The sequence below is a fragment of the Dromaius novaehollandiae genome, chromosome 15, assembly GCF_036370855.1.
Source record: "Dromaius novaehollandiae isolate bDroNov1 chromosome 15, bDroNov1.hap1, whole genome shotgun sequence".
In the NCBI taxonomy this organism is placed as follows: domain Eukaryota; kingdom Metazoa; phylum Chordata; class Aves; order Casuariiformes; family Dromaiidae; genus Dromaius; species Dromaius novaehollandiae.
In genome coordinates, this window is record NC_088112.1 from 4291193 (window position 1) to 4317814 (window position 26622).

General features: G+C 40.1%; 1 protein-coding gene across 1 annotated transcript in view; it reads right to left on the reverse strand.

The window, feature by feature from the left end:
- The window catches only part of RANBP17 (RAN binding protein 17), a 169391-nt gene that overhangs the window by 18676 nt on the left and 124093 nt on the right, over window positions 1–26622 (reverse strand). The window contains exons 21-25 of the mRNA XM_064520825.1: window positions 25933–26040; window positions 23264–23346; window positions 14008–14222; window positions 12726–12864; window positions 6715–6881 (exon numbers count right to left, since the gene is read on the reverse strand). Of these exons, the coding sequence (XP_064376895.1) occupies window positions 6715–6881; window positions 12726–12864; window positions 14008–14222; window positions 23264–23346; window positions 25933–26040 (712 nt within the window). The remainder of the gene's footprint in view (window positions 1–6714; window positions 6882–12725; window positions 12865–14007; window positions 14223–23263; window positions 23347–25932; window positions 26041–26622) is intronic.

Below are 26622 nucleotides of genomic sequence, written 5' to 3' on the forward strand. Positions count from 1 at the left end.
AATATTTACGCAGCATAGAAGACACAAGGTTATATAGAAATACAGCCAGTTCTTCTTCTTTAATTGAAACATTTATGCTTTTTGTTCTGCTAGCAAAAAGCGACGAACAGTAATAATACAAGATAAACATACAAGAAACTTATAGATATGATTGTAAAACAACATCACCCTAATGCTTTCATTTAATTACCCTGAAATGCATTCTATTTAATATTCATTACTCAAAAGCCAATTTAAAAGAGAAAGAGGTGAAGGGACTTATTCAGAAAGACGGACTGTCATTCACTGCAATAGTTATCTAATATACAGAAGTTAATAAAGCAGATTAATCTACAAGTCCCTTTAAGCCATCACTGAGTTTAGAACAACTGCCTCTTTGACCTCTAACCCTCCCGCTGTGCACCAGTAGCAGGTGCCAGCTGCACTAAAATTATGGCTGACGCGTTTTAACGCAAAGTCTTTTCTTACTTTGCTTCTGACCAGCAGCTGACCCTGTAGGAAGGATTGTTTCATGTGCTGGCCTAAAGGCTACATAAACCAGTAACTGATAAACAAAAGCATACATACACCAGCTGCCTAGCCCGAGGGTGCACATCCAACACTGACACCCCTAGCAGTTTGTGCTGCGAGCCGAATTGCAGCTTTTTGTTCCGTACGCGAATTCTGGACAATACTTGTTACTCCGTGGAGCGCAACTTCTCCCAGCCCAGGAACCGCTTGCATAAACTACATCACGGCTTCGATGATTAAGAGGAGATTCCCAATTTGATTTAGCGCCATTATTAAGAGCATGAAATCTTCGGATACATCACTAATGATGATGTATCTTAACACTAAAAGTCTTAAAATCCAATTACTTGATTCACATGACAACGAACCACAACACGGCTTTAAACAAAGCAGCATCAGAAAAGACACTAAGCTCATTAATATTTTTTGATTTCTTAATTGACAACACTTATGTAACGATAGCTGTATGTTTAGCAACATACTTGAGACTTAGGTTGCTGCTGCCTTTATCCATACGCAGTAAGTAGTGTGTATGAAAGAAAAGTAACCATATTTTTCATTAAGATAAGATGGTTTTGACATAGTTATTTTGCTGATACAAATTACACAACCACAAAACCAATCAGAGTAATGATTAAATGTAGTTATGTACATGGGAGACTACTAGTGCAAATGTTAACGTATTTAAATGGGTTCCCTTCATTAAAAAAATTATATATGATATTAAACCATCAATCATATCGAAACACTAGAGTCTAAACGTATTGTCACTGGTTAAAATAAATGACTGTGAGACTGAGTTTTGGCTCACTCAATATGCTGCCTATTCTGTTGCTTAGCCACCCAAGTCTCTGCTGGCTTGGGCTACATCTGGTGTATTTCCATCCCTTTCAATTAATAAAGAAAGTTATGATAGCACTGGATAACATTTTTAAATTGTGCTAAGAGGTTGAAAACAGATGTCCCAGTGAAAATCTCTCTCACTGCTGTACCAAACCTTTCAAGGCTCAAGCCTGCAAAAGCTGAGCGCTCTGGCCCTGATTCAGCAGAGCATTTAAACACACACTTAATTTTCAGCAGAGGAACCATCTCACCTGTGGCTTTGAACTGCTCTTAATATTAATACGCTCATATGTGTGGCTCAGGGTGCTCAGGTACTCAACACCTTGCACAACTGAGCTCTATCAGTACAATTCGGATTTTTTTTCATGATGTGCTTGTATGCTACTGCTTCTGCACATATCACTCTGTGTGGACCAAAAAGCACGCATTATAAACACATCTCCTCTTGTTGTTTTTATGTCAATTACTGTGCATAGCTCCACACTAGCTGTATATGACACTGAGGTTTATCTGAAAAACAAAACGTTGCTGATTTTACTACATAAAAGGGAAAAAAGGAAAGTGGCAATTTATAATACATTTTTATGTTAGTAATACCACTTGTTTTTTCATTGCAACTGGCATCTTTATTTTCTGTTATACATCTACTATGCAGTGTTGCTGTGCTGCCTCATTTAGCGCATCTTAGTCACCCCGTTAAGCTCTAAGTCACGAGTGCTCAGCTCAAACGAGCATGCTGTTAATGATTTTAGCTACGAACATTAAGGCACACATCCTCCTGCTACTGCAGTACTGCCCACCCCGTCCCTGCTCCCTTTTTCAGCACTGCCGCACATACCCACTTCCCTGAAGCTCTCCATCTCTTTGCTCACCCACGTACCTCACCGCTGCCTACTGCAACACTCCCACCTTTCTCAGGGATCCCTCTCCAGTACTGCAGTACTCCACCATATCCCCTACCACAATAAATGCCAGCTCTTCCCACTGGCCCTGCCGGTTTCTCCCCGCTGCAGCACGCCTGACGATTGCCCCCAGAAAGGCCGATCCCTCGGAAGGGCTCGGCGCGGACGCAGCCTTGCTCCACAGCCACGCAGCCCTGGCGCGGTTTCTCCTGGGACTGCACCCCGCTGCGGGCCCACCTGGGCTGAGGAGCGGCGCCTACCTGCCAGCAGCCAGCCGCTCCGGCGGCCGGGCCAGGAGGCAGGCGCCTGCCGGTCTGCTGCTGGCCACGCCGAGGCGGCCTGCCGTGCCTCCCCACCTCCGGGCAGGCCAAACGGCACGCGCAACCTCGCAGGCACCAGCAAGTCAAAGAGACTGCTTTGGCCCCACACTGTTTCTTGGCACAGCCACTGTGCAGACCTCGGCTGAACATGTGCGCAACGTTCAAACTTATGGGGGAAAAAAAAAGTCAGTATCATTATCCACACGGTTTTCCTGAAAATGATACGCAGAATGTAATCACCATGCAATAACCTTCCTCATTCGCCACCCCTATACATAATGCACCTCTCCGAGAACAGCCCAGCAAGAGAAGGGGATCGCTGAACTGTCACTGAAATGCTATTTCTATCGAACCAGCCAACCAAACAATTATCCCCTCCTGCGTTGAGCGTGGACTTCTTTCCACGGTGGGTAGGCAACCGGGGTCTTTCCCCATCGTGCGTGGCTGCTAGGAACATGTGTCAGAACCGCAGGTGAAAGCTGCTACAAAACGGATTGATTTTGGGAAAGAACTAGCACAAATAGTGCTTTATCGTTCCAAAATGGGACCAACAACCTGATCTGTACAATTCTAGTAGATGAGCATAACAAAAGATAAAGGCAGCTCTTAAAAGCAAAAAAATCTCCCTTTCCATTTATACAGCGGAGCAAACACGGGCTTCACCTGTTTTACCCGACATCAAAACGTCACTCCTGAAATAAGAGCGCATGAAGGTAGAAGCCTTTTAAAATTATTAAAATTCTTCTAATACAACGTAACGTAACAGCAATAGTTGAATTTAATAAATTTAATAGTGCTTTCTAACCGTATATCTGAAATTACTTTACGCAAGTTAATTGAGTTTAGCTGCAAGACATCTTCCTGAAGCGCTTGTTTGCAGATGAAGCTCCGGCTAAGGAGCTCGCCCAGCAGAACAAAGCCTGCGGCACCGAGAGGAGCAGGGCCAAAGCCAACAGCCACAGCTAGGCTGTAAAAGGATGCCGTAACTTAAACCTAAATATCATAAAGTCGTTTTGCTTCCACGTTTTCTATAGCTCCTGTTCTGTGCAGTCACATTTACCACTCAAAACCGAAGCTACCATGGGACATACCTAGGCAAACGAAACACGAACTAACGGGCTCTAATACCGCCGCTCCGCCCCGGAGCCTCAGCCGGGGATACACACGCGCTGACCGAGCCGCGCCCGGCGCTGACCCGCCTCGTCTAACACCGGGCGAGCGCCCAGCTGCCCGCGGAGGAGGCGCGTCGCCCAGGGGCTGCCCACAGAGGCCCCCGCTCCGCCGTGCTCGGCGGGAGCGCCGGGGGCCCAGCCGCGGGCGGAGAGGGCGGCGGCACCGGCGCTCCCGTCGCCTCAGGGGCGGCGCGAGCTGCAGAGGGGGCCGCGCCGCGCCGCGCCCCCCCGCGCTGGCCCCCGGGGACCCCCGCGGGGCGCCGCCGCCGTCCGCCGGCAGGGGGCGCCGCCGCTGCGGGGCAGCGCAACCCCCCCCACCCCGCCGTTCTCCCTCCAGGCGCGCCGACTCGAGCGCCTATCCCAGAGGGATTTTCCCCGCCAAGGCGCGGCTAAATGAGCACCTACCGCCGGATTGGCGCTGCGCGGCGACGCGGGCCGCTTCCTCCCGAGGCGCCGACGGCGGCGCGGGACCTTCCCCAGCCCCTGCCCTGCCCCTGCCCCTGCCCTGCCCCCGGCCGGGCGGAGCCGCCGCCGAGGGAGCGGGCGCATTTGCCACCGCCCCTCGCGCGGGAGCAGCTTCGGGAGTAGAAATCCCGAGCCCCGAGACCGCCGAGAGCCGTTTCTTTCTGCTTAAAAGCGAAAAAATGGCGCGGCCGAACGCCGGCGCGGTGCCGCCGCTCAGGCGCGACCTGCGGGGGCTGCTGCGCGCGGGCCGCGGGCCCCGGCCGTTACCGGGCTGCGCCTCCGAGACCCAACTGCAAAAAGTGTTCCGACTAGTAAATAACTGCAGCTATCATTGCATCAGTTTAGTTTAAAGAGCTGACAAACCTCTCTAAACTCAAAGCACAATTAGTCATTAGGGTCTAGTTTTTCAGCACTGTTAAGCAATTTGTAACCCATTCCTTTTAATAGGGTTATGCATTACTTAACCGACACAGATGTCTTGAAAACTGAAACCGCTGGTTATGAAGCAGCAACCTTGTTCATTAGCTTCCATGATAGTCAAATCATCTATAAAAACAGTGTTTAATGGCCAGCCGATGAATAATCAATGTCTCACTTTTCATCCGAGTGTGAAAATGAGAATAATCTAATACCTCGTCCCTCCGGTGAAGCACGAGGCCTTGGGTTGCGTTTCCATTCAGGGCTGATTTATAACCCAATGGAAACCTGATGTAAACATATGATCAATGAGTCCCATCACTGCTGATAATAACCCCCAACCGGCCCACTCCCTCATCTCAAAAGCCATCCCTTTAGGCTATTAGTTTCGTCCAGCTAATCCTCTCCACGATTTCTGCCTGCTGCTTTTACCTTGGCCATCCGTTCAGTCCAGCAGACTCAGAAGTAATTTTATACGCAGCAGAGAGCGGGTGGAATTGATTTTTCACTCAGTGCTCAGTTCCCATCTGAATAATTATCAATTTTACTGCCTCATAAAGGGAAGAGTCAAAATTTCAAATCAATTCAAAAGAGCTTCTGAGACTACAGAAACTGTGCATGAGAATAAAGGTCAAAGTTGTCAGTGACCTCGGGAGATGATGTCAGATATTAGTACACTGAGTAGTTGACATCAGAGGCACTCAATATGATATGACTAGTGCTAATGCAAATCATATTTATGCTGACTACTGGAGACCAGCCATTAATATTTAAAAGAGTATGTGAAAGCCTGCATTCAAAATAAATATAATATATTCTACAGAATATGAAGTTAATAAAGACAGATCACCGCTTAGTCATACACTGTTGTAAATTGAAAGATTACTGCGTATTAACAGATAAAATATTACATTAAGGATGCCGCAAATGCGAGAAAGTCCAGAGTCCAGGTTGCTATTCTGTCCTTTACGTTCAAATCCTTGTACACAGGCTACTATACTGAATAATTTGACATAACTAAAGGCTGACTTCTTTGCTAGTTTTTGCAAAACTCTATTAGACAAGTAAAACATGAGTACTCTGACAAGGAAACCACATAATATTCTGATAATGATGTCAATAATAAACATTAGTGATATTCTCACAATATGCTGTATACAGTCAGGAATATACTAGTTACCATTAGTTACTTTTCACCTCCAGTGAGAATAGCAAACAAATGACAATAATAACCGTGTGACGACTAACTGTACGTCAGTTTTTCTCCGAATGACAGCATGCCTATTAGAAAGACACAAAGATAACCACAATAGCCATCTGCATTTTGATAACAAGTTCTGTTTTCATTAAAGCCTCCAGACTTGTGAAACATGTCTCCTGAAATGGTGTCTTTGGAACTGTACCAGGAATCCAGGGATTCTTGCACATAGGCATGTTTAAATAGCTTAGTGGAATTTTAACGGAAGGTGGCATAAAGTAAATTCGGAGATACATAACTATTAACACCTTGATCTCACCATAATGCACTTGGGCTAAAATAAACATGAATGAGCTGGGAAGGGTAAATCTTTCCTGAGCACTGCAGCAACCACTTCCTTTTCAGAAGCACCAAATTTAGTTTCTATTGTATTTACCTTTAGCTGAAAAATCCAGCTATGAGTCACCTACTGCAAAATAAAATATTCAAACTCAATAGCAAACAGCCATTCAACTTACACATCTAACTACCGAAATGTGTGGTTCAATGCCATAAATTCATCTTCTTCCTCCTAAAATATTTTAGAGAGTTTTCTCTACCATTTTTCTACAGAAATGTATTGGTGATTTCGCATACCTTATTTTATGAACAAAAATGAAACATAAATAAGAAGTTTGAAGATGGGAACATACAGCAAAGTACAGTATCCATGCTTTTCAGCATGACAGAAAATATCTTTCATCTTTAGTTGTCATGAGAACACAGCTGAAGCCGGTCAGCGTTGCATACCAGCTTATGGAGGTTAATTCTGTTACTAAAGGGCCAATGTTACCCTGGTGTTAAATACTATCAGAAAATCAGAAAAAATCAGAAATTTCATGATTCACCTGCTGTAATACTTCCGGGTTCTGCTGCATGAAATGAAGCAATCTTTGTCCATCCTGTGACATGGCTCTACATCTTAGAGTCTTCTTGCCTTCTTTAGCTATGTGCTTGAAGAGGTAGGTAACAATGTAGTCCAAACTAGCGCAACAACTGGAGGAGACAATTGTATCTGCATTAAAAAGAAAGAAGTTTTGAAATTGTTTCCATAAAAGAAAAATTAATAATGATATTTTGTAGTACTCAGCTTAACTTTAGTAATCTTTCTGACCTTAGTCTAACTGATACTTCAACACGACTATTTCTGATGTATGAAGTGGCCAGCTCTGAAGATCACTTTTACACACAGCGGTATCAATCCTTCACTTTATGAGGGCCTGGGTACCTCCATGTGCTAAAAGTCCTACGAATTTTTGTGGGATCCCATATGAACGCAGCCACTCCTTGCATATTGAAGAGGGCACAGTGCGATTTTTCTGGTATTCAGTTTCACATTCCGAAGACTCCAGATGCCTGAAAACTAACATTCTGTTTTAATCTCCCTACCGAAGAGTCAAGGTTAAATCAGAAGAGTTGTTGTCGAGGTTTCTATCAAGTAGTATTGCATAACGCTTCCCTGCCCCATGTAGCTTACAATCAGTATGTCAGACAGCAAACGATGAACCAAGGCCGTGAAAGGTAATAAAAAGGTGATCACAGAATGGGCAGTGGTTGCTCTATTTAACAGCTAATAATTCAAGTAGGTTAAAATATATTAAGTACGGCTGGCAACATAACAATGGTCACTGGCTAATATTTCATAAACGGCCTCGAAACAGAAATTAATGACAGCAAAGGATACTGTAGGAAAGCAGAAGCAAAAGGCACTTCATATCTTTACTTACTGTTTCTATAAGTAAGGGAGATTAAAAGCTTAAACCTATTTGCAGAGTAAATGTGTCTGCCTGATTTATGTAAGTTATTTTGTTGCTAGGCGTTGCCTGCTGTGCCGCTGCTGTGAAAGAGGATTCTGTTCACTTATATGCATCAGCATGATGAGGATAATAGTGTTTTGGTCCTTGTTGCTCATGCACTCTCCTTTCCTCTTCCTCTTGAAAACAGTAGTGCAGCCCTTCCCCCTTACCAGCTGCTGTTTCCTTCTGGCCTGACACCTGAGAGACTTCTTGGACCCATGAACAGCGGCTGCAACTTTAACATTTGCAACTGTGATCTCTCTCAGGTCCGGTTTTGTAGTTTTGGTTAGAGACACTTTTTCAAAGAACTGCTGGTTCCTCATGGTACCAACACCAGCTGAAGCTCTGTGTATACATTCACCTCTTTGCTTTGCTGAGTGCACGGTTTAGCCATAACTGAGATTCTCTGCAATTGCAAACATCATATCCAAATGAGAGGAGCATTTAGGACTCTATCCTGCTCCCACTGACTTCAGCTAGAACTTCTCCAGGCCCTTTATAGTTCACAGTATTTATTTTAGATGGGCCACTGGAGTAAGAGATGTGTGGGGGTTGCAAAAGGAATTAAACTGTTAAAATGCTCATTTTGAGGGAAAAGGGATTAGAAGGATCCAATTAAATGTACCTTGAATTCTTTAAACTATGCTAATTTGGAGGCCTGCCAACCTCGCAGTGTTCATTTAAACACATCCCTCCAGACACTGAAGTATTTTGATCTGTGTCTGTTTAACTCCTTAAGCTCTACGCTGACACCATTAACTCTTTGCCACCTAAAAACTAATTGTATTTTTCTACAAGCATTTTGAAATAAATCCTGAGAAAGCATTTACAGGCAAGCCAGCTACAAATGGACTCCTAAGACGTGATTCTCCAAAGCATCCGGATGACTTACAGCAGGGGGTTGAAGTGATCTAACAGCTCACGGAAGTGAGCTGGGATGTCTTGACCCTGTCTCCACTGGACCAATGGACTTCCCAAGATTGAATTCAGCAGAGCAGGATCTTAGAAAACGTTGCCTGCACCAGGCTGAGTTCAAAGTTACAAGTCTCGCCAGAGCAGACGGCAGAATCTGGCGCTCATTGTGTTCTCAACTAAGAAAGTCCTGCATATAAACTAGAAATGCAATTCATGGTGGAATTGAATCACCATCAATAACAACAAGTGAGATATTTGAAAATACATATTTCATAGGAGGGCTCTGCTGTATTTCTAAACCAGTGCTTAACTCTATTTCTTTTTAAATTGAATAATACAAAGTAAATCACTATCATCAGTTTACAAAACAGCAGTAGTTCTAAACATGCTGATACTGTACAAGTAGATATTTTACATTCGACAGTAAGTGATTTTAGCAGGACAGCAGACAGGTCTATGCTATCATTTGCTCATGAGAATCTGATATGAGTGTTAAGAGCTACTTAAATTTGCCCATAACTATATATCAAATATGCTTCTCTATGCTCATTTTTCCTTTTGATTGCAAGGATATAACAGACAGGGAGCATCAAGCAAACTCCCTTGAACGACTCTTCTGGGCATGTGGAACCTTGCATGTGGAGCAGAATAGCTTCTCACTAAATCTTAATGAGACAAGCCAGCCAACCAAATAAATACAACAAGCAAGTGAAACAAGGAGCTACCAATTCTGGGCTATAGAGATAAGAAATGGATGGAAAAGACAGAATAGAGACAGAGTAACAAAGACACCGAGATGAAAGCTTCGATAATCAGGAAAAAATGCAGTCAAACCAGGTTTCTCACTTCCAGTCAGCTCTTATTATCTGTGAACTAATTTAAGGGGTTTTTAAGCAAGCAGGCTGTGGTTACAGAAGATGCCAAAACTAGCTCCACGTGTGCCAGCGTGGCTCCAGTAATAGTTCAGTACAACTTTGTTCTTACAAAACTGGGCTCTACGGACTATACCTGCTGGCTAGGTAGGTGCTGGCAGTGGGGAGGGGACGAGGCTGACGACTCTGGGCACTGGTCATCACCACCACCGACTGGCCCTTTTTGTTTTCTTCTTCTCCAGTACACATTCATTTTACGTTTTTAGGGCTGAATTAACATGCACTTTTTAATTATCTGCGTGTTTTTGCCTTGCATAGGTAATCCCAATCAGCCATTAGCTCAAGTAACCGAACATTGGGTATGTATGTTGGAATGGGTTATGTTATCAAAAAAAAGTCAACAAAAAACCAAACACCTTGAGGATGCTTTTTGGTCTTAGCAATATGAGAACAGCATGCTGAAGGGGAACTGGTTCTGAACAGTTTGACGACATTACTGAATCGCTGCAAATTAAAAGATTTTGTGCTGTTTTTCACATAAAGATAAGGAGAGAGAGTTAAGTGGCATTTTCCCTGTCCATCAATTTCTTACAGTTCAATACCAGTATTATTTGCCTTTGAGACTAAACCTGGAAAGTAAATGGATTTAGCAATTTAACATCTAAATTAGGCAGCGAGACAGAAAAAATGTTTTACTTTTTCCTCAGTGAATAGCATACTATACTATTAATCATATGAGAATTAGAAAAGCTTCACAGAGATTAGTGACAACATGCCAGGCAGACTACATTAAAAGGCTCTGATCCACTGAGTCAGCTGTGAAAAAGCCAGGTAAACACTTTAGAGGAGAACTACTGGAGTGTTTATCTTCACAAGAAAAGCTTAGAGGAGGACTTCCATTATAGCTGATTTACAGCTGGGGGCTTCCTAAGAAATACATATTATTCCACAGGATTTATAAATGTGGAATCAAGCAAGGTATTTATTCAGAAACAGAATGCACATTCCTTAGAAATAAGGATTTGGGGAATGTTTATCCCATAGCTGATTACAATGAGAGCCTCAAAGGTTTCACATATGTAAAGGGCATAGGGAAAGTCGGATACCTTTCTCCATGAAACAGAAGTGATCTCTTGGTATTTAATTTCTAAAATAAAAAGCTAGCTATTTCATAAGCATTTCTGAAAACGACTTCTATGTTCTAATCAGTTTAAAACACAATTGCCCCTCAGATGGCTTATAGCCCTGACCCTACCATTAGGAGGAGATGGTTTTTTGTGGCATTGATACAATTCATTGAAAAAAGCTACACTGGGTTACACTTGCCCACTTACCAAGGGCAAAAGGATGTATGTGACAAATTAACTCATAACAAATACATTTTTATTTCCCTAACAGTTGGAAATGCCCCGGATACCAAGATTTTCAAAGGAATCAAAGTTTTAGAAGCATAAATCTTAAGAAAATGCAGTGACAGGTAACTAACTCCCAGGACGATGATAAAATCTATATTAAGAGCTACAAACTCGACGAGTAATTCATCTGGACAAGTCATTGTAAGAGTGTGGAAAACTATTCACTTCACTACACAAATAAAACTTCTTGAACACAAAAGATGAATTTAATGGCTTACATGGATATCGTGTATCAAACCTTCAGTGAAGCTAGGCAAAGTTAAAAAAAATCTTAAATGCTCTGTTTTAGTCTCCTACATTTGTATTTGTTTTAGGTGATGTAAGTATATTAAGCAAAGATGAATTGAAGGAGTCCATTGGCTAAGAAAGTCTGTGGGTTTAGGGAACATGAAAAAAAATGAGCTGTTAAAATTTCTGTTGATACTTTTACCAGAAGGATATCAGGAGTTCAAATCAACTGACGTTTCTAAGAAAACATCTACATTCCTAAAAAGTAATAATTCTTCATGCTGAAACTCCCAAACACCTAAAATGCAAAAGTTTTAAACTACAATTTGAAATACACACTTTTCTTACCCTCCCCCCACCTCCTTGAGTTAGAAGAGAAACACTTTTTGAGGGTAAAAAACACACCATGCGAATGCTGAAGCGTATATAGCTTTTACATTTTCTTCTCTGTCTTTTGCATGAATTCAAATTGGGTTTCAAAGAGATTGTTAAAGTAAAGTTGGCATGTTAGTGAATTATTAAAATGAATATAGCCAGTATCTCAAATGGAAGAGATGTAATGTGGAATAATAACAGAGATGATGAACACAGCTTGCTAAACTGGTAGCTGTCAATCAAGCCAACCTTCAGTGCAATATATTCATTTGCAAACAATAAACAGGCAGACTCACAGCAGGACCATCCTACAGGCAGAAATTGCTGTACCATCATTATATATGACAAAGCACTCAAAATATTTGGGGGAAGATGGATTTCAGCATTATATAATAAAATGGCCTGAATACTTCTTTACTACTGTTGCTTAGCTATTCACTTCCCATTTTCTCTCTAAGAATGGTTTCCCTCTTGCAGCAGAAACTGCTGAATGTGTTTAACATAGCAAATGCTTTGTGAGTCTCGGTGCATTCATGCATTCCTATGGGGCTTGACTGACACTTGGCGGTAATGAGAAACACTAGCTATTACAGAGAAACATCTATACACACAACTGTAAGACATCCCCATTTTTCTCTTAATACACCACTCTAATCAGTGAAGACTACGGTAAGGTTTTAGGCAGCTTCTCAGTCAAAAAATTTATAAATGCATGGTGTTCTTACGTGATCAAAATGTAACTCATTTATTTTTTCTTCCCTCAAATGCCCTGTCTCCTTCTCCATATCCCAAATGAATTTTAACTATCCCCTTCCCAAATAAAATTTTAAGACAGTAATCTGGTAAAAATAGTACATTAAACAGTGCAAAGGAATTAAATGACCTGCAATCAGGCTGCTACATTTTTATCGTCATTCAAAGTATGCTTCTGTTGCACCGATTCCACTCTAAAGTGGAATTATGTTCTGGAAGTACTGAATAATTAAAAAAATCAAGTTTCTTTCTCTTTTCTATGGATAGAGATATCTTTAAATTTCTCAAATCATACCATACCTGTGCAGAATAAGCACTATATAAACACAACAGCTATGCTGATCAAATAAAAACAAAACCCCGCAGACTCCCGTATGCATACTAACACATTTTACTTCTGCTTGAGCTTCGCTGAAAATCTCTCCATTAAATTCTGGAGGTACAAATAAATCTAAGTACCTAATTCCTTGAATTCTTTCTTTATCTGAGTTTAAGTAATTCTTACCTAGTGCAGTTAGTCCTTCAGATATTGAGGTAAGAATATAGATTAGGACATGGGGTTCTAGACTGGTAATGAAACTCATATGATCTTGGGTCAGACATTCCAAAAGTGGGTAGTAGGCCTGGCTTAGTTTTCGATATTGCTGAAAAAGAAAGTATACGTTGATAGTAAATATGGGTATTAACAACATTAACAGCTGATAGAAAAATTATTTTACATATTTTATCATGTGATCAATTCTAATTTAGCCATTAAATCAGGACCTTTCTATAGACACGATATTTTCTGTTTTATGGTATATTTCTACTTTTCAAATTTATCAGCGAATATAAGCTCACTATTAGTCTAAAATAAACCCTTTGTAATACCGTAACGGTATCATGCTTTCACCTGCTGCACAGCTATCAGTCTAGCAAAAGCGGCATAGCACGGTGTTCAGGGCGTCAGTTTGACAGGATGGCAGCCGGTAGGAAGCTCGGCAGGAAACCTTTTTGAGATTTATCACAGATTTCCCCAAAGCATCTCCGAGATACACTTCTGTACTTCAGCTCACTGACTTCCAACACGCTCCATGCAGGCCAGGCACCTGCCTGAACCCACTGGCACAATCAGCGTCTTGCTCTTAACGACCATTATTTAAGGCATTTATTTTTGGAATTGCTAGGAAGGTGCCAAACGTGTATATTTTACTGTACAGCCAATACACTAATTTTGGTCTGAGAGCAACTTATCCAGTTCTAAGGACCGTCTTTTTGGTGGCAGGCACAGATCTGGGTGTTAAGCATCTCTAACCATCTAGCTTGTCCCTTACTGCGAGAAAATGGCAATTCTGAACAAAAACGGCATCAAGAAAGCATCGCAGTTCAAATTAAGGCTGAGAGTGCACAAGATTTGCTGTCTTCCCACGGAAGAGTGGGAGCGTGGTGTAGAAAATACACAGTTACGATTCACAGATTGAAACTAATTGCAGAGCGGCTGAATCTGTGCAGATGTTTTACAGTGCGCCCAGGGAATTTAAATAGGCGTACAAATACAGAAAGGGTCAGAATTTGGCTTTTCCCTTTTTCAAGACAAGCTCCTGAAAATTCTGGAAACGCTGCTGTCTCATATGCAGTTCAAGCATACCTGCATTTGAGATGTCACTATATAAATAAACTCAAGTAATTGGACTGAAAGCTGCATTTGAGCTGTTCTAGATCCCTCTGTCTCATTATAACAATACAAAGCCTGTGGTGGTGTTATTTCATATTTCACGTAAAGACTCCCAAGATGAGTAATTGCTTACTAGCAAGTCACTGTGGGATACTGAAAGCAGCATTTTGACAAAGGCCTGAAGTACATTGTCAAAGTGGTTGTCCCCGTACAACTTGAAGACGCCAAAGCTGACATAATTTCCACATAAGGCAGATTTGAGTGCAGAGTAACAGATGGAAATGCCCTTGAGTTTCAACGGATAAACCTGATCTTTTGACAAAGTCCCAAGAGAGAGGATCTGATTACCTGTTTTCATAAAAAGAAAGAAAAGAAAGAAAGAAAGAAACTTATATAAGCAGCTGAAAATCTACATGGCACTATCTAAACTAATTTTTTATTTGTCTGTATTTTCATTAATGTTTGCAAGAAAATTTGTTTCTGCAATTGATGTAAAAAGATTGGTTAAGCAGGCATGACTAGAGCTTAAAAGCAACCAAAGAATTAGAATGCAAAAATAAAAATATAAGCTATAGAATTCCCATTACTGACTTACACCCATGACTGGGTCTATTAGCATGAATTCCTTAATCTGAACAGAGTTGCAACACATGGTTTTATAGTTTCGCATGCTGTAGCATAGCCTAGTTTTGATCCATTACCATGAAGGTCTCTTGGGATGGTTGCTGATGTATACACACACTTAATATATCCCTCAGAAAACAAATATGACCATTACAAAAGCCTTTATTTTACCAGTCACAGGTGGGAATGACTTTAATTAAGCTCTATGTTTATAATGCAAAAACTGCAGCTAACTGTAAATATTTGCTGTAGCTATTAACAGGCAATAGTGACTTTTGGATCCAACACGTGGATCCGCAGTCCTCCATACCAATCTAACTATTCATAAGTTCTCATGACCAAGTTTTCTAAGTATCTTGTAATAATTTAACACTCATCTTCACAACACCCCAGAGTTAGTTTGTCTTCATGACTAAAACGTGTTTTTATAACCTGAAGCAATTAATGAAAGTGAGCTAACATAGCAGAAACGAACACAGCAAAGATTAAGCACTTAAGTTCCACTATGAGGCAGCCTTATTAGGTCAACCCCAACTGATCTTGCCCTTGGCAAGCCTGGCTTGCACTGAAACCAAGTGCCTGCTCTTACACTCTGTTATAACTCAGCAGTAGCTCATGCTTCTTAACTACAACTAGACAAAAATGACACATAAACTTGCATTTTTAAAAGTATTCCTACAAATAAAAGCACAAGAGTCTACAGATCATAGGCTCAACTCACCTGCTTTTGGTATCTAACCTAGCTGTTGTGACTATTATGACACCTTGGCTCAAGGAGCAACAAGCAAATTGGACCATTCACTGTTTAAAACTCCAAACACTGCCAGCTGCGAGAGGTAGTTGTGACAAATAAATTTTGCTTCTATAATAAGCTATTCAAACATACCCCCAAAAATCTTGCCTGAGATCGCCTAGAAATCACAGTGGTGAATTTGGGAATTGAATCCTAGCCTCACAGAAGCCACAGAATAACCGCTGAAACAGTGAATCATGTTTTTTCCCTTACATGGTTGGCTACTAAATAGTAGTGTGGCAACCTTAGCAATTATCATTAGTGTCCATTCAGAACTAATGTTTAAACTAATAAAAGCACAAGGACATAATGTTGTCTAATACATATTAAGGCCTGACATGAAACTGAGTCTCCACACAGCTCTCCTTTCCACCCATGCAAGTTCCCATCTGCAGATCATATCCCTGCCTTTTATTCTTTTTCTTACTGTCACTGATTACCAACAAGAAAGAATTTACATTTTACGCTTTGATAAACGAGACGGAAAACCTTGTTTCTAAATGTGGAACACATCAAAATATTACCCATTTCATATAGTTTAATGCAATATCATAAAGAGAAGCATAGTTACTGTTTAAAACATTAATGTTCTTCATCACTTTTATGTAACACAAGGCAGAATATCTGGCAGACTGTAAAGGAAGAGTACACTAGTACAATAAAAAGACTGGGAATCCAATCAAGGAATACCTTAGAGGTAATAACTGAGGCCCACAAGAAGTGGGAACGGCATCACTAGAACTACGGAAGGCTGGAGAAGAATCAAATAGTCAGCTAGGAGAGATGCTCATTTACAACCAAACTTGAGCTCCCTTGATACAAAAAGTTTTAGTTTTTATGAATGAAAATAAAGAATTTTGATGATACTGTAAATGATACTGTAAATAGTCATATAAGTACCTCTATTATACCAAATAGTAAAGTTATGAATACAGTGTGAAGAGGCTGCCATTCCAGTGACTCTTACTGGAGGGAAAATCATTCCAAATGGGGTTAAATCTGTTACCTTAAAAATGACCTCTATCCAAAAGACTCCTTAAAAAGTAGAGCACATCAGAAAAAGATCATCTCCTCTTGTACCTGGACAGTGTTTATTGTAATACTTCATATTATCTAGAGACTAAATTTGAATAAAACTAAAATAAAAAAGATAAACTCCTTTTAGCCTCCTACAGTGCCCCACTTCAGACATCCCAGCCACCTCATCTGAATTAGCCTTAATCTTTTTGACAAGACTTACTCTAGTAAATGAGAAAAATCAGTGAATTCCAAATTCTGGGAAAAATAAAATTCAATTCTGTCTGTGAGATCAAATGGGAAGGAGCACACACTTTTTTTTTGAAAGCCACTGTATAAACAGTTTGCAATTCTTACAATAAAAGACAAAAAGATACAAGTTTCATAACTTAACCTTACTTGTTTTTTTTCCACTGTTAAATCCTCAGTTGAAAAGCTCTACTTTAGTAATACAAATATGTATCTGGCTTCAGAAACCAGGCAAGGCGAAGTCCTAGACTCACGGCAAGGAGCGCCTTTGAGCTCCTCGCTGAGCTCTCCCAGCGCGGCACCACGGGGTCCTAGCTCCTTGAAGTGCTCGGTAAAATATGCAACAACAGATGGAAACAGCTCAGGACTTGTCAACGCAGCAATTAGCTACTTACTATGGAAATTAATTGGAAGTCAATGGAAAAAACAGAACGTTGAGGAAAGAGGTGGAAAGAAACTAGGAATACCTTAGCCTGGAATGCAAAGTCTAGCAGGTACAGGCTAGGGCAGATCTGCCATCATTTTTATTATTTCAGAAAAAAATGACTCTATAATTAAAACTTTAAATCTGTTTATCACTATAACACATTCAATATTGGAAGGCACAAACCCCGCGCCCTCACCCTGCTTCACCCTGGGCAGGGACGGCAGAAGAGGAGATCAGTGCCTAGCCCTCTAGTGAAAACCCAGGGAAGAATTTGGGATTAGTGCAAGATAAAAAGCTGCTTTTTGCAAATGGATAGTGCCCACAGAGAACTGTTCTGCGTTTGTGGGCTCATTTTAAAAGGGCCTGGGAGTAGGAACAGCTGATTTCAAATCAGCAGCAGAGGTGAAAGACCTTGTGGTCCCTGTTACCAGTGCCCCAAGCCATCAACCTATGATTCAATGGATAGAGCGCTGGAACAAAGACTAGCACTTTAGCATTAGTTATTGAAAAAAATATGAAGTATGGTGCTATGCCTGACTAGATTAAAAAAAATGATCTAGTTGTAACATTTAGCAGGAGCTTCAGGGGAATATTTTCACACACCACAGATACTACTGAACATAAACTAATTTACTGAGGTACTTGGAATCAGGTCAAGAACAGCTCCTCAGCCACCAAGGATCTGTTTACATTTATATTCCTTGTAGTTGAGGACCAAAATGCATTTTTATTCACTTCTATTGTTAAAAGGAACAATTTAAAGAAATTAAATCAATGTAATAATGATCTTTTGCCTGCAGAATTTAAAAATTATGTTCAAAATTCATAGTTCTTGTCAAAATGAAAACTCAGTAGAGACTAACCAGGGCAGCTTTCGTGTCACTACTGAGTGTTAAAAATAAAATAAAAAAATCCAACTTACACCAAATTCTCAATGCTCTCTGCACAGCATATTCGTGCCTCCCTCCTGCATGCAGGATCGCATCAGGACAGGCACCTTCCCTTTCCCTGCCTTCCTAATTGCTTCTACAGCAACAACTATCAGACAAATTTACAGACATTACCTTATGGCTGAGCTTCATTGCAGCAGGGCCTGTTCTACATCTCAGTCCAATAAGCAATATTTATAATAATACAACTACACCATGTTTTAATGTGTGTGAATTGGATGGAAGTTAAAAAAAAAACGGACTTTGGTGAGCTTAAACACAGGTTGTGAAAATTTATCGTATTTATAGAGAAAAATTTATATTGTGCCTTTTCCCCTTTTGGATTTTTTATTATTCACCGCTGCCCAATAAAGATGGTTTTGAATATATACTTTCCAGGCATTTAAAATGCTAGGGCAGAATAAGGAAGTGGCCATACATAAAAAAACAAAAGTAAAACATGTATCAAAGATGAGAGCTAGCTTCACAACTAATTTTTTAAGGCTGCCACAACAACAAAACATGTGGAAAATCTCTCCAATCAGCACAACAAGCACGCGCAGAGCCAAGATAAGTTTGCCAAAAAAACAGGTTATGAAATCTGAGTCCGTAACGAAGAGCAATATATTGTGGAACAACGATCGTGAAATGAGCAGTAACTGAGAGGAGTGAGCATGCTGCTTTTAAGCTAAGCTGCTGATTAAAAATACCTATTATACAACAAGAATCGGTTTAACCAACAATTTGAAATAGAACTGTTACCTTACTAAGTTGCTAGCACTGAACGGATCACCACACTGAGTTTTGACATACGTGTTTGAGATGCAGTTTAAAGCTCATTAGAAATAATTGTGTCTGGCTACTGGAAAATGTGGTAAAATTCAATCCACATCCAAATGCTACCTGGGCTGTGAGAGCAGGAAATTGTTTTGTGCTACTGTGGCTAACCCCATGGCTGACCTTGAGCAGTAACTGCTCCAACAGCTGAAAGCTGAAGCAAAATTAAAAACTTACATCAAAGTATATCATGACAGAACGTAGATAAATAAAAACAGCATATTGAAAATATTATTTTTATGTCAAGTCTCCTGTAATGAAAGGGAAGAGGTTTACTAAAATGTAAAGAAACCACAGAACAAGAAATAGATGGTCCCAAGATGCACCAAAACATTATTCCTATACCATTGGGAGCCCAAAGACACACAGCAAGGAGAGTTGTCCATACAGAATTAAAAGTGAAATATACTGGGGATGAGGAACGGTGGACTCTACTGCTCCAAACCCTCCCAATTTTCTCCTCTCAGTTGTTTATTTTAAATCACTCTCCGGCTCCATCAGGCTGGCTCTAGCCCTAATGGCCAAGGCTCAACACCTCTTGCCAAGCAGCTGCACAGCCCCAACAAGGATGAGCGAGCATCGATGGGCTTTCGGCATCCTGTATCAGGGCGTACAACTGCAGAGTGCAGAGCATCCATGCAGACACCCCAGCTGGAATTTGTCTTCAGCGCTGTACCAATGCCAGGGATAAATCACGCCAAGGTCAGGACACACTGGTGCTACCCTGAACGTGAGGCAGGATCTGTTAAGCAGAATTAAGCGCTCACCGAGGTGCTAATTTTCAAAAAACAATTCGTATTTTAAATTTTATTCACTGTCAGCTGAAGCTGCTTAACATATCTTAAAAATAGGCATTTGGGGCTTTTTTCCTGATTTGCACCAGAGCATAAGAAATCACTATCTACCAGTCTAGAGGAAGAAAAAAAATGTATATATTTAGTCTGGAGTAAAAAAAGAATTCAGCATCCTTACTCACATGCATACCTATCCACACCCCACAGAAAAACCAGTTCAACCCTTTACCTCCTCACCTTTTTTTTTTTTTTTTTAACCCAAGGACATTTTATGGAACACAGAGATAGTAAATGGAGTTTCTATTCGGACATAAATGGGCATCACAAACTTCAGCCAAAATTAAGGATGAAAAGAAAGTGCCATACTCCAGTCTACCAAATGCTTGTTTAGAGAAGCTATTTCCATTTAAAGAATGGTACAGGAGAGATTGGATTTACAGAGAACAAATCCACACAGAAAACAAATTCCAGATGATTTTCACCACCTGAAGAAGGTCCCATTTGCACAAAAGTCTCTGCATGTTATCCAAAACTGCCTTGATCAGTGTAGACCAGATTTAGGAAAATCAACTGCATGACAATTATCACTAATGAACCGTGTTTTGATGCTGGTGAGAAAAACCACCTAAGCAATAACTGGAAATTTTCTTCTTTAGTTTGTTGCCAGTGAAGTTTCTGAGAATAACTATATATTTTTTTTCCACGCTCTGTCCATCATTATACATGAGAGAGAAGTAGGGAAAAAGCCTGTACTAAAATGAACGTAAATGGCACTTACCAACAGAAATCACAGCACAATTAAGCCAACGTTTCTGTTAATTGCTTGTTCTGTTTGCGTGTGACATTCTTTGGAAGAGGAGGAGGAGGCCGGGGCACCTCTGGGCGGGGGCCGCGTCTCTCCCAGGGGAGCCCGGCGCGGAGGCACGAGCCCTGGCAAGCAGGGCGCAGCACGCAGGGCTGGAAGCCTGGTGCTCCCATGGGCAAACGCAGCCAGGCCACGCGCCAGATGGAGCCCAGGCCTTCTGCAGGACCAGGCCGGGCCGTGCACAGCTTCCGGCAACCCACTAAGGCAGCGGCTTAGTCTCGGCTGACTCGGTAAAACAAATAAGCGTATGCTTTGTTGCCATCTCTTGACATTTACTACGTATCTTCAGTCTGTATTTCTGCTCTAATGTTTCAGCCATAAAATCATGTTTAATGTGTGTCAAGTTTTGCTTGAAAAAAATTTAAGTTCCTAGCTCTTACGGTACAGCACAACAGCTGAAAAAGTTGAAAATATACGTATTCATCCTTTTAAAGGAATCACACAACTTTTGAGATTGTGGGGTTGGAAATACTGCTTAAGAACATAGTAGTGACTTTTATGATCGTCATTTGGTTTGCTTGTTTACCTTTCCCCAGACCTCTGCCAAGGTTATATATGCTTAGAAGACAAATAAGAGTCATAGAATACTATGGATTAAAATTTTCTTTACACCTTTGAAGCACAATTGAGATACTAAGATTTTCAGAAAAGCATTTGAAATTAACACAGATTCATTTAATATCAGTATTTTTCTAGGGATTTGTATGTTCAAAAGATCACACAGAACTAAAGCAATGAATCTGTGCAAAAGATTTCCCAATGAGTTATATCTATTCTATACCCCAGAATGGAAATCTCAAAAAGTGGTAATTAGCGATAAATGCTAAAAATTTTTAATAGCAAGTACTCAAAGCGGATTAATTGTAGTATCCTGAAATACTTGTAATGGGCAGTAAAACATTTCACAAAAGAGAAAACTTCAACAATTTTTCCACGTGTCACATCTAAGTAGCGGAAAGACCACTTCTATGAGCTAGAGCCCTTTCAGAAATGGATGATAATAGGAATGTGTTTTAAAAGTCAACTAAAAAAAAACCCCAAACACCAACAGCCTCCTCCCCAAAGAGGAATCACTTACGATTCTGAATAAAGAAATTTCTCTCAAAAATGCATCGATGGAAAATACGCAAACACTGAGTGGAAGCTTTCTTCCACTTTTAGTAGTCCTTTCACTTCTTTCTATGACCCCCATCTCCACACAGATGCCACAGATCCCTACATGCCTTTCATGAAAAGCATCATTTAACAGAGGGCAATAGGTGTTTGGATATAGGCTTCAACAGGCTCTGCAGCTCTATTGCTTAGCTTTAAATCTTAAATCTGCACTGTCCCGAGATTTCCTGAGAATGCATAATTAAATTTGAGCATGAGCCAGAAAATGTCAAGTCTTCATGTACAAGAGCTGCCAGTACTTTAGGGCTGACAATTTTCTGAACCTCACATATACACCATAAAAGCTGCATTTAAGAGCAAGAGGTTTCTTAAAGAAAGCGTTTGGAAGACATGAGTTATGAATGAAACACACTGAAGCCAACTATTGTGGCTGACTCAGCAAGGTTTAGAAACTGGATGCTGACAACCCAGACGAATGGATGACTAGCGATAAGGTACCTTTTTCATCAGGGCAGAAAGGATGGCAAGGATTGACTGAAATAAAAGAAAAAAGGGGGAAAGAGGGGGAAAAAGGAGGGGGGGCAGAAGAAAATTTAAATGCAAGGGGCCAGGAGCCATAAGACAAGGGGACTCTAAGCAGCAACACAACTATCTTTTTCTTAAATCATCAAAAGAAAGCATACAGCAATGAAGTGCAAATTAAATACAAAGCTGATCGCAACTAATATTACAACCTAAAAGTTCACCTTACATGGGAAGTTCCTTACCTGGAAAACTTGATTTTTATTTTGTTTAATCACTCTAATAAATTTACCCAAGAACACAATCAAAAAATGTGGCACCATACTCTTTGGTAGACTTGAAAAAGAAACAGAGAAATGATTTTGTAGGAAGTGAGAGTTACCTGGATATAATTTCTTCTGCCACAAGTAAATGCTTTATGCATTCTGCATATACTGTTTGCCTGCCCTACAGATCAAATGCAAAATTACATTTGAAGTTTTTCATATAGGCAGCCACGTAACACTTGCAATTTCCAGCCCCCAAATGCAACTTGAATGCAGTAATAATAAATATGATGCACCAGTCTTCTTTCTTCAAAAGTAACAGGACACTTATGAGTCATTTATGATTCTTCCTGTTTGAGGCTGCTCTACAAATGAGGTTGCTCTACAAAAACTTGGTAATGTTCCTTTCAAAATACTTACAATGCAAAATTGCAAGCTACAAAATTATAAACAGTTGGTGTCAAAGACCTGTTGCAGCTGCATGCATGAGTGGGAGTAGTAAAATGGAGCAACTTATTATAAACACTTTTAACAGCGCTCTAGGGTAAAGCTGTTATGGTCCTATTATGTTTTGGAACTGCTGGAATATAATTTGAATACATAAAATCAACCCACACCTATCAATCAGCAGCCTAGATCAAACACCCTGTGCGCATTTGTATTTTTGCTGACATACATTTACAGTTGCTAGAAGACATGCACACGAGTCAGAAAAATGATACAAGCAACAGTGATACATGAATGAAATCTGATCTGGGAATGGAAATGAGCTCCAAAGGTCTGGACCAAAAATGCTGTGTACTTTATAAAGGGATGATACTCACTGTGACACATCACAATCCTGCTCCATATTCCACAAATCCATCAACGCTCAGAAATATAGCTAACAGGATTTTTATATCACAAGGCAGGCAAAGAATTACACTGCAGAGAAAACGTTAATGAATACCTACCATACGTACAAATCATTTTACTAGCTTCTCTGAACAGAAGAATTCCATTTGGAGATGATACATCAAAATTTAAACGTTGCGATCTAAAAAATAACAGCAAAAATATTCAGATGGTTATCGAAGCAGAAACCTGCAATGGATTCATTCCTAAAACAAAACAAAAATGTATTTGCTGATTACAAAGTACAATTACTTAATGAACTAATTCTAGGTTTCGGTCCAATTAGAGGCATACTACAGTTATCTAAATATATTGCCAAAAAATGATCATATGACAAAGGACAAAACCATTTGAACCAGAAGTGGGGACTCAGACAATGCATACTGCCTCTGTAGTGAGCAGCGAGCATCTTGTGTTCATACGCGGTTCAGAAGAATACCAGTGCTTCCATCGTCCAAGCAGTTAGGCTTTCCTTTTACCCTTGCTTCTGCATCCGTCTTGCTTTCAAAATCAGCTAATCCCCACTGGTTATTCTGCTACATAAAATCTGTGGCAATTATAAGCCAGTTCTCTGAGTGTAAATTGTAACATATGCTTTCTATGAACATTCAGACCTGAAGAAGATTGCACCATGTTCTCTCACCTGGTGCAAATGCATTAGCAAAGCCCGAAAGAACCATTTTATTCCCAGTCTGGACACGCAACAGAGATCTCGCCAAAGTCTCTGTGGCATCTTTCCAATGTATCTATGCGATAAAGAAGCCTAACTCCTGGTTTAGGTCTAAGTGAAAATTATTAAGCACTTAAAAGTCAATTTTGAACATAGATCTTAAGCTCCTAAGTAACTTTAGCAAAACTTACCCTTAATCTTTACTTAGAATGAATGCAAAGGAGTCATCACTGTGTGATATAAAACAGAGTATTGCCTGGCTGACTTATTTGGTAGTCATGCACTTCTGATCATATGTGGAGTCCTTGTACAACCCCCTAGCACAGAGAGAGCAGTAGGTACCTTTCTTTGTTGCAATTCCTTTTTTTTTTTTGTTCTCTGAATCCCTATTTGCAGGGTCCTTTGCTGCAAACTCTGGAGTAAATCTGGATATTTATAAACAAGTAAAAAGTGCCCTGTATAAAAAAATTGTGTATTCCATATGCACAAAATGATAATGCCTGGCAGAGGCAAAAAAAAAAACAAAAACAAAAACCAAACAAATAAAAACCCAAAAAACAGCACATCTTTTCAATATCAGAGTGGCATAACGCACAATCTGATACTCTGTAACATATTTTAACCATGTCAAAGTATATTGTATAATGCATTCTATCCTGCAAAAGCTAATGCAGTACACAACTCATGAAAAACTCCATCCCAGATGATGTTTTCTAAAGGGAACAAAGCAGATTTTCTGAATACCAATAGGCAGAATAACATGAATACAGAAAGTAGCTTGAAGAGCTGTCTTTTGCATAAGATTTGTTGTTGCAGATCCTCTTTGCTTTTGCTTACTGTTACTAGAGCTCTGTGTTTAGGTTTTAACAACCTCCTCCTCGAAATAAGTTGCAGCACTATTGGAGTGTACTGCTTGTGCGCTGCATCATGCACAAAAACAGGCTAAACTTTTCCAGTAATTTGTTATACTACTACCAGGAGGAAAGACATAATTAACCTACACAAACAGAAGAGGAAGTCACAGCAAACAAGTCAACACAAATGAGAAACGGGGAACTCTGCCTTAAGGTCTGTGTAGCCATTCAGGGATTAAGGGCACATTATACACGCTAGCTTTTGACTGGGAGACAGGTCTAAACTTCATTGCACCAATTAAGGTATTACTAGTTTTAATTAAGCATTTTTTTCCCCAAACTTCAACTAGTTCAACTTTTTTTCCTTTGCAAGTTCAATTTGCAAGGCAAAATGAAAAATGATGAAAACACATGCTTCTCTGCTGAAAATCCTAATTACTTTGGTCATGAAGATATCCAGCAGAGAGATCATTTTAACTATCAATTTTTCATTTCAAATTCCTTCTCTTTCCTTTGGGCAATACACTAAATACTTCCAAGTGTAATGATAATTTCCCAAAATAAATTGTTCTTTTACTTGTGGTAAAACAGAAATTTCATTCTAACACCTGCAATGTAAAGTATTGATACCACCTCTCAAAATCATTCTGAGGCCATTTGAGCAATCCCGCAGAGAAAATTTTAGATATGGGAAAAGTTACCTACAAGTTGATTAAAAATACTGCTGTCTTAGATAACACTCTCTCCTATTTTGGCTAGAAGAATTGAGAAAAAAATCCGTACAGGGAGTTGCAGTTTTACAGGCACATATGTATGCTGCTTGGCTTAAGGCAAAACTTGAGCCTGGAGCAAATCTTGAGCGCAGACTATTTTCAGATATTTAATTATAAAGTCAGTATTTATCCCTACCTAAAGCATACATTTCCACTAATTTTTTATTATAAAATCACAGCAGTCTCAAGTGTTCTTGTAATAAATCCTTAACAGCTGATTTTTTAATGTCTATCATTTTGGTAAAAATAATACAATGACACTGAAAGCTAAGTTTGGTTTGTACATTTTGTTCCAAAATACAAAAGCAAACAGCACTGTTAAAGTGTGGAAAGTTAGACATCATGATGATAAGCAAAACAGAAAAAGATGGAGCAGAGAACGTATACCAATGCACTGCGCATTGTTTATCTAATTTTCACAGGCTTCTTACCTATTTTGCATGAATTCTGCCATCAGCTTCAAGATAGGGGTTGTACATGCAGGTTCACGATACCACAATTCAATAGCTCTTTGCAGAACCGAAAGGTAGGCAGGGTATCTTGAACAAAATTAGTTAAAGAATATACTGACAAAATAACATCTTCCAAAGCACCTTCTCCTAATTCTCTACTCCGCTGCTCTATGGATGGGCCAGACATTGAGCTTTGGCAGCTTATTCTGAGAGGTACTAAAATGGGTACAAAATTACCCCACATTTAGCCGAGTCTGTGCCTAGAAGATTAAATCCTTTGGAAACATTAATGGTTAAGTAGGAAATGGTTAATATATCACACCTGCAACAAAGGAAAAGGAAATCATTTTGTACCTGCCAAACTAACCTATTAGTATATACATAAAATGAACTTTATTTTTTATGAATGACAGAAGTCATAAAGGGCAATTTCATTTAAAAGCAACAAAAATTTACACATTAGCAAATCCTGAGGCCCAAATGTCATTGCCATCTCATGTGAACTATATTTGCTATATAAATGGTCAAGAATAATTTGCTTGTATGAAGCTATTTCCAGAAAATCCAGGATGAGAGTTCAGAAAAACTATGTGGGGGAGAATAGCAAAGGCAGATTTCTAAGTCTCTTTCCGGAGAGCTGTTTGCTCATCAATGCCCAAGAGATTTCAC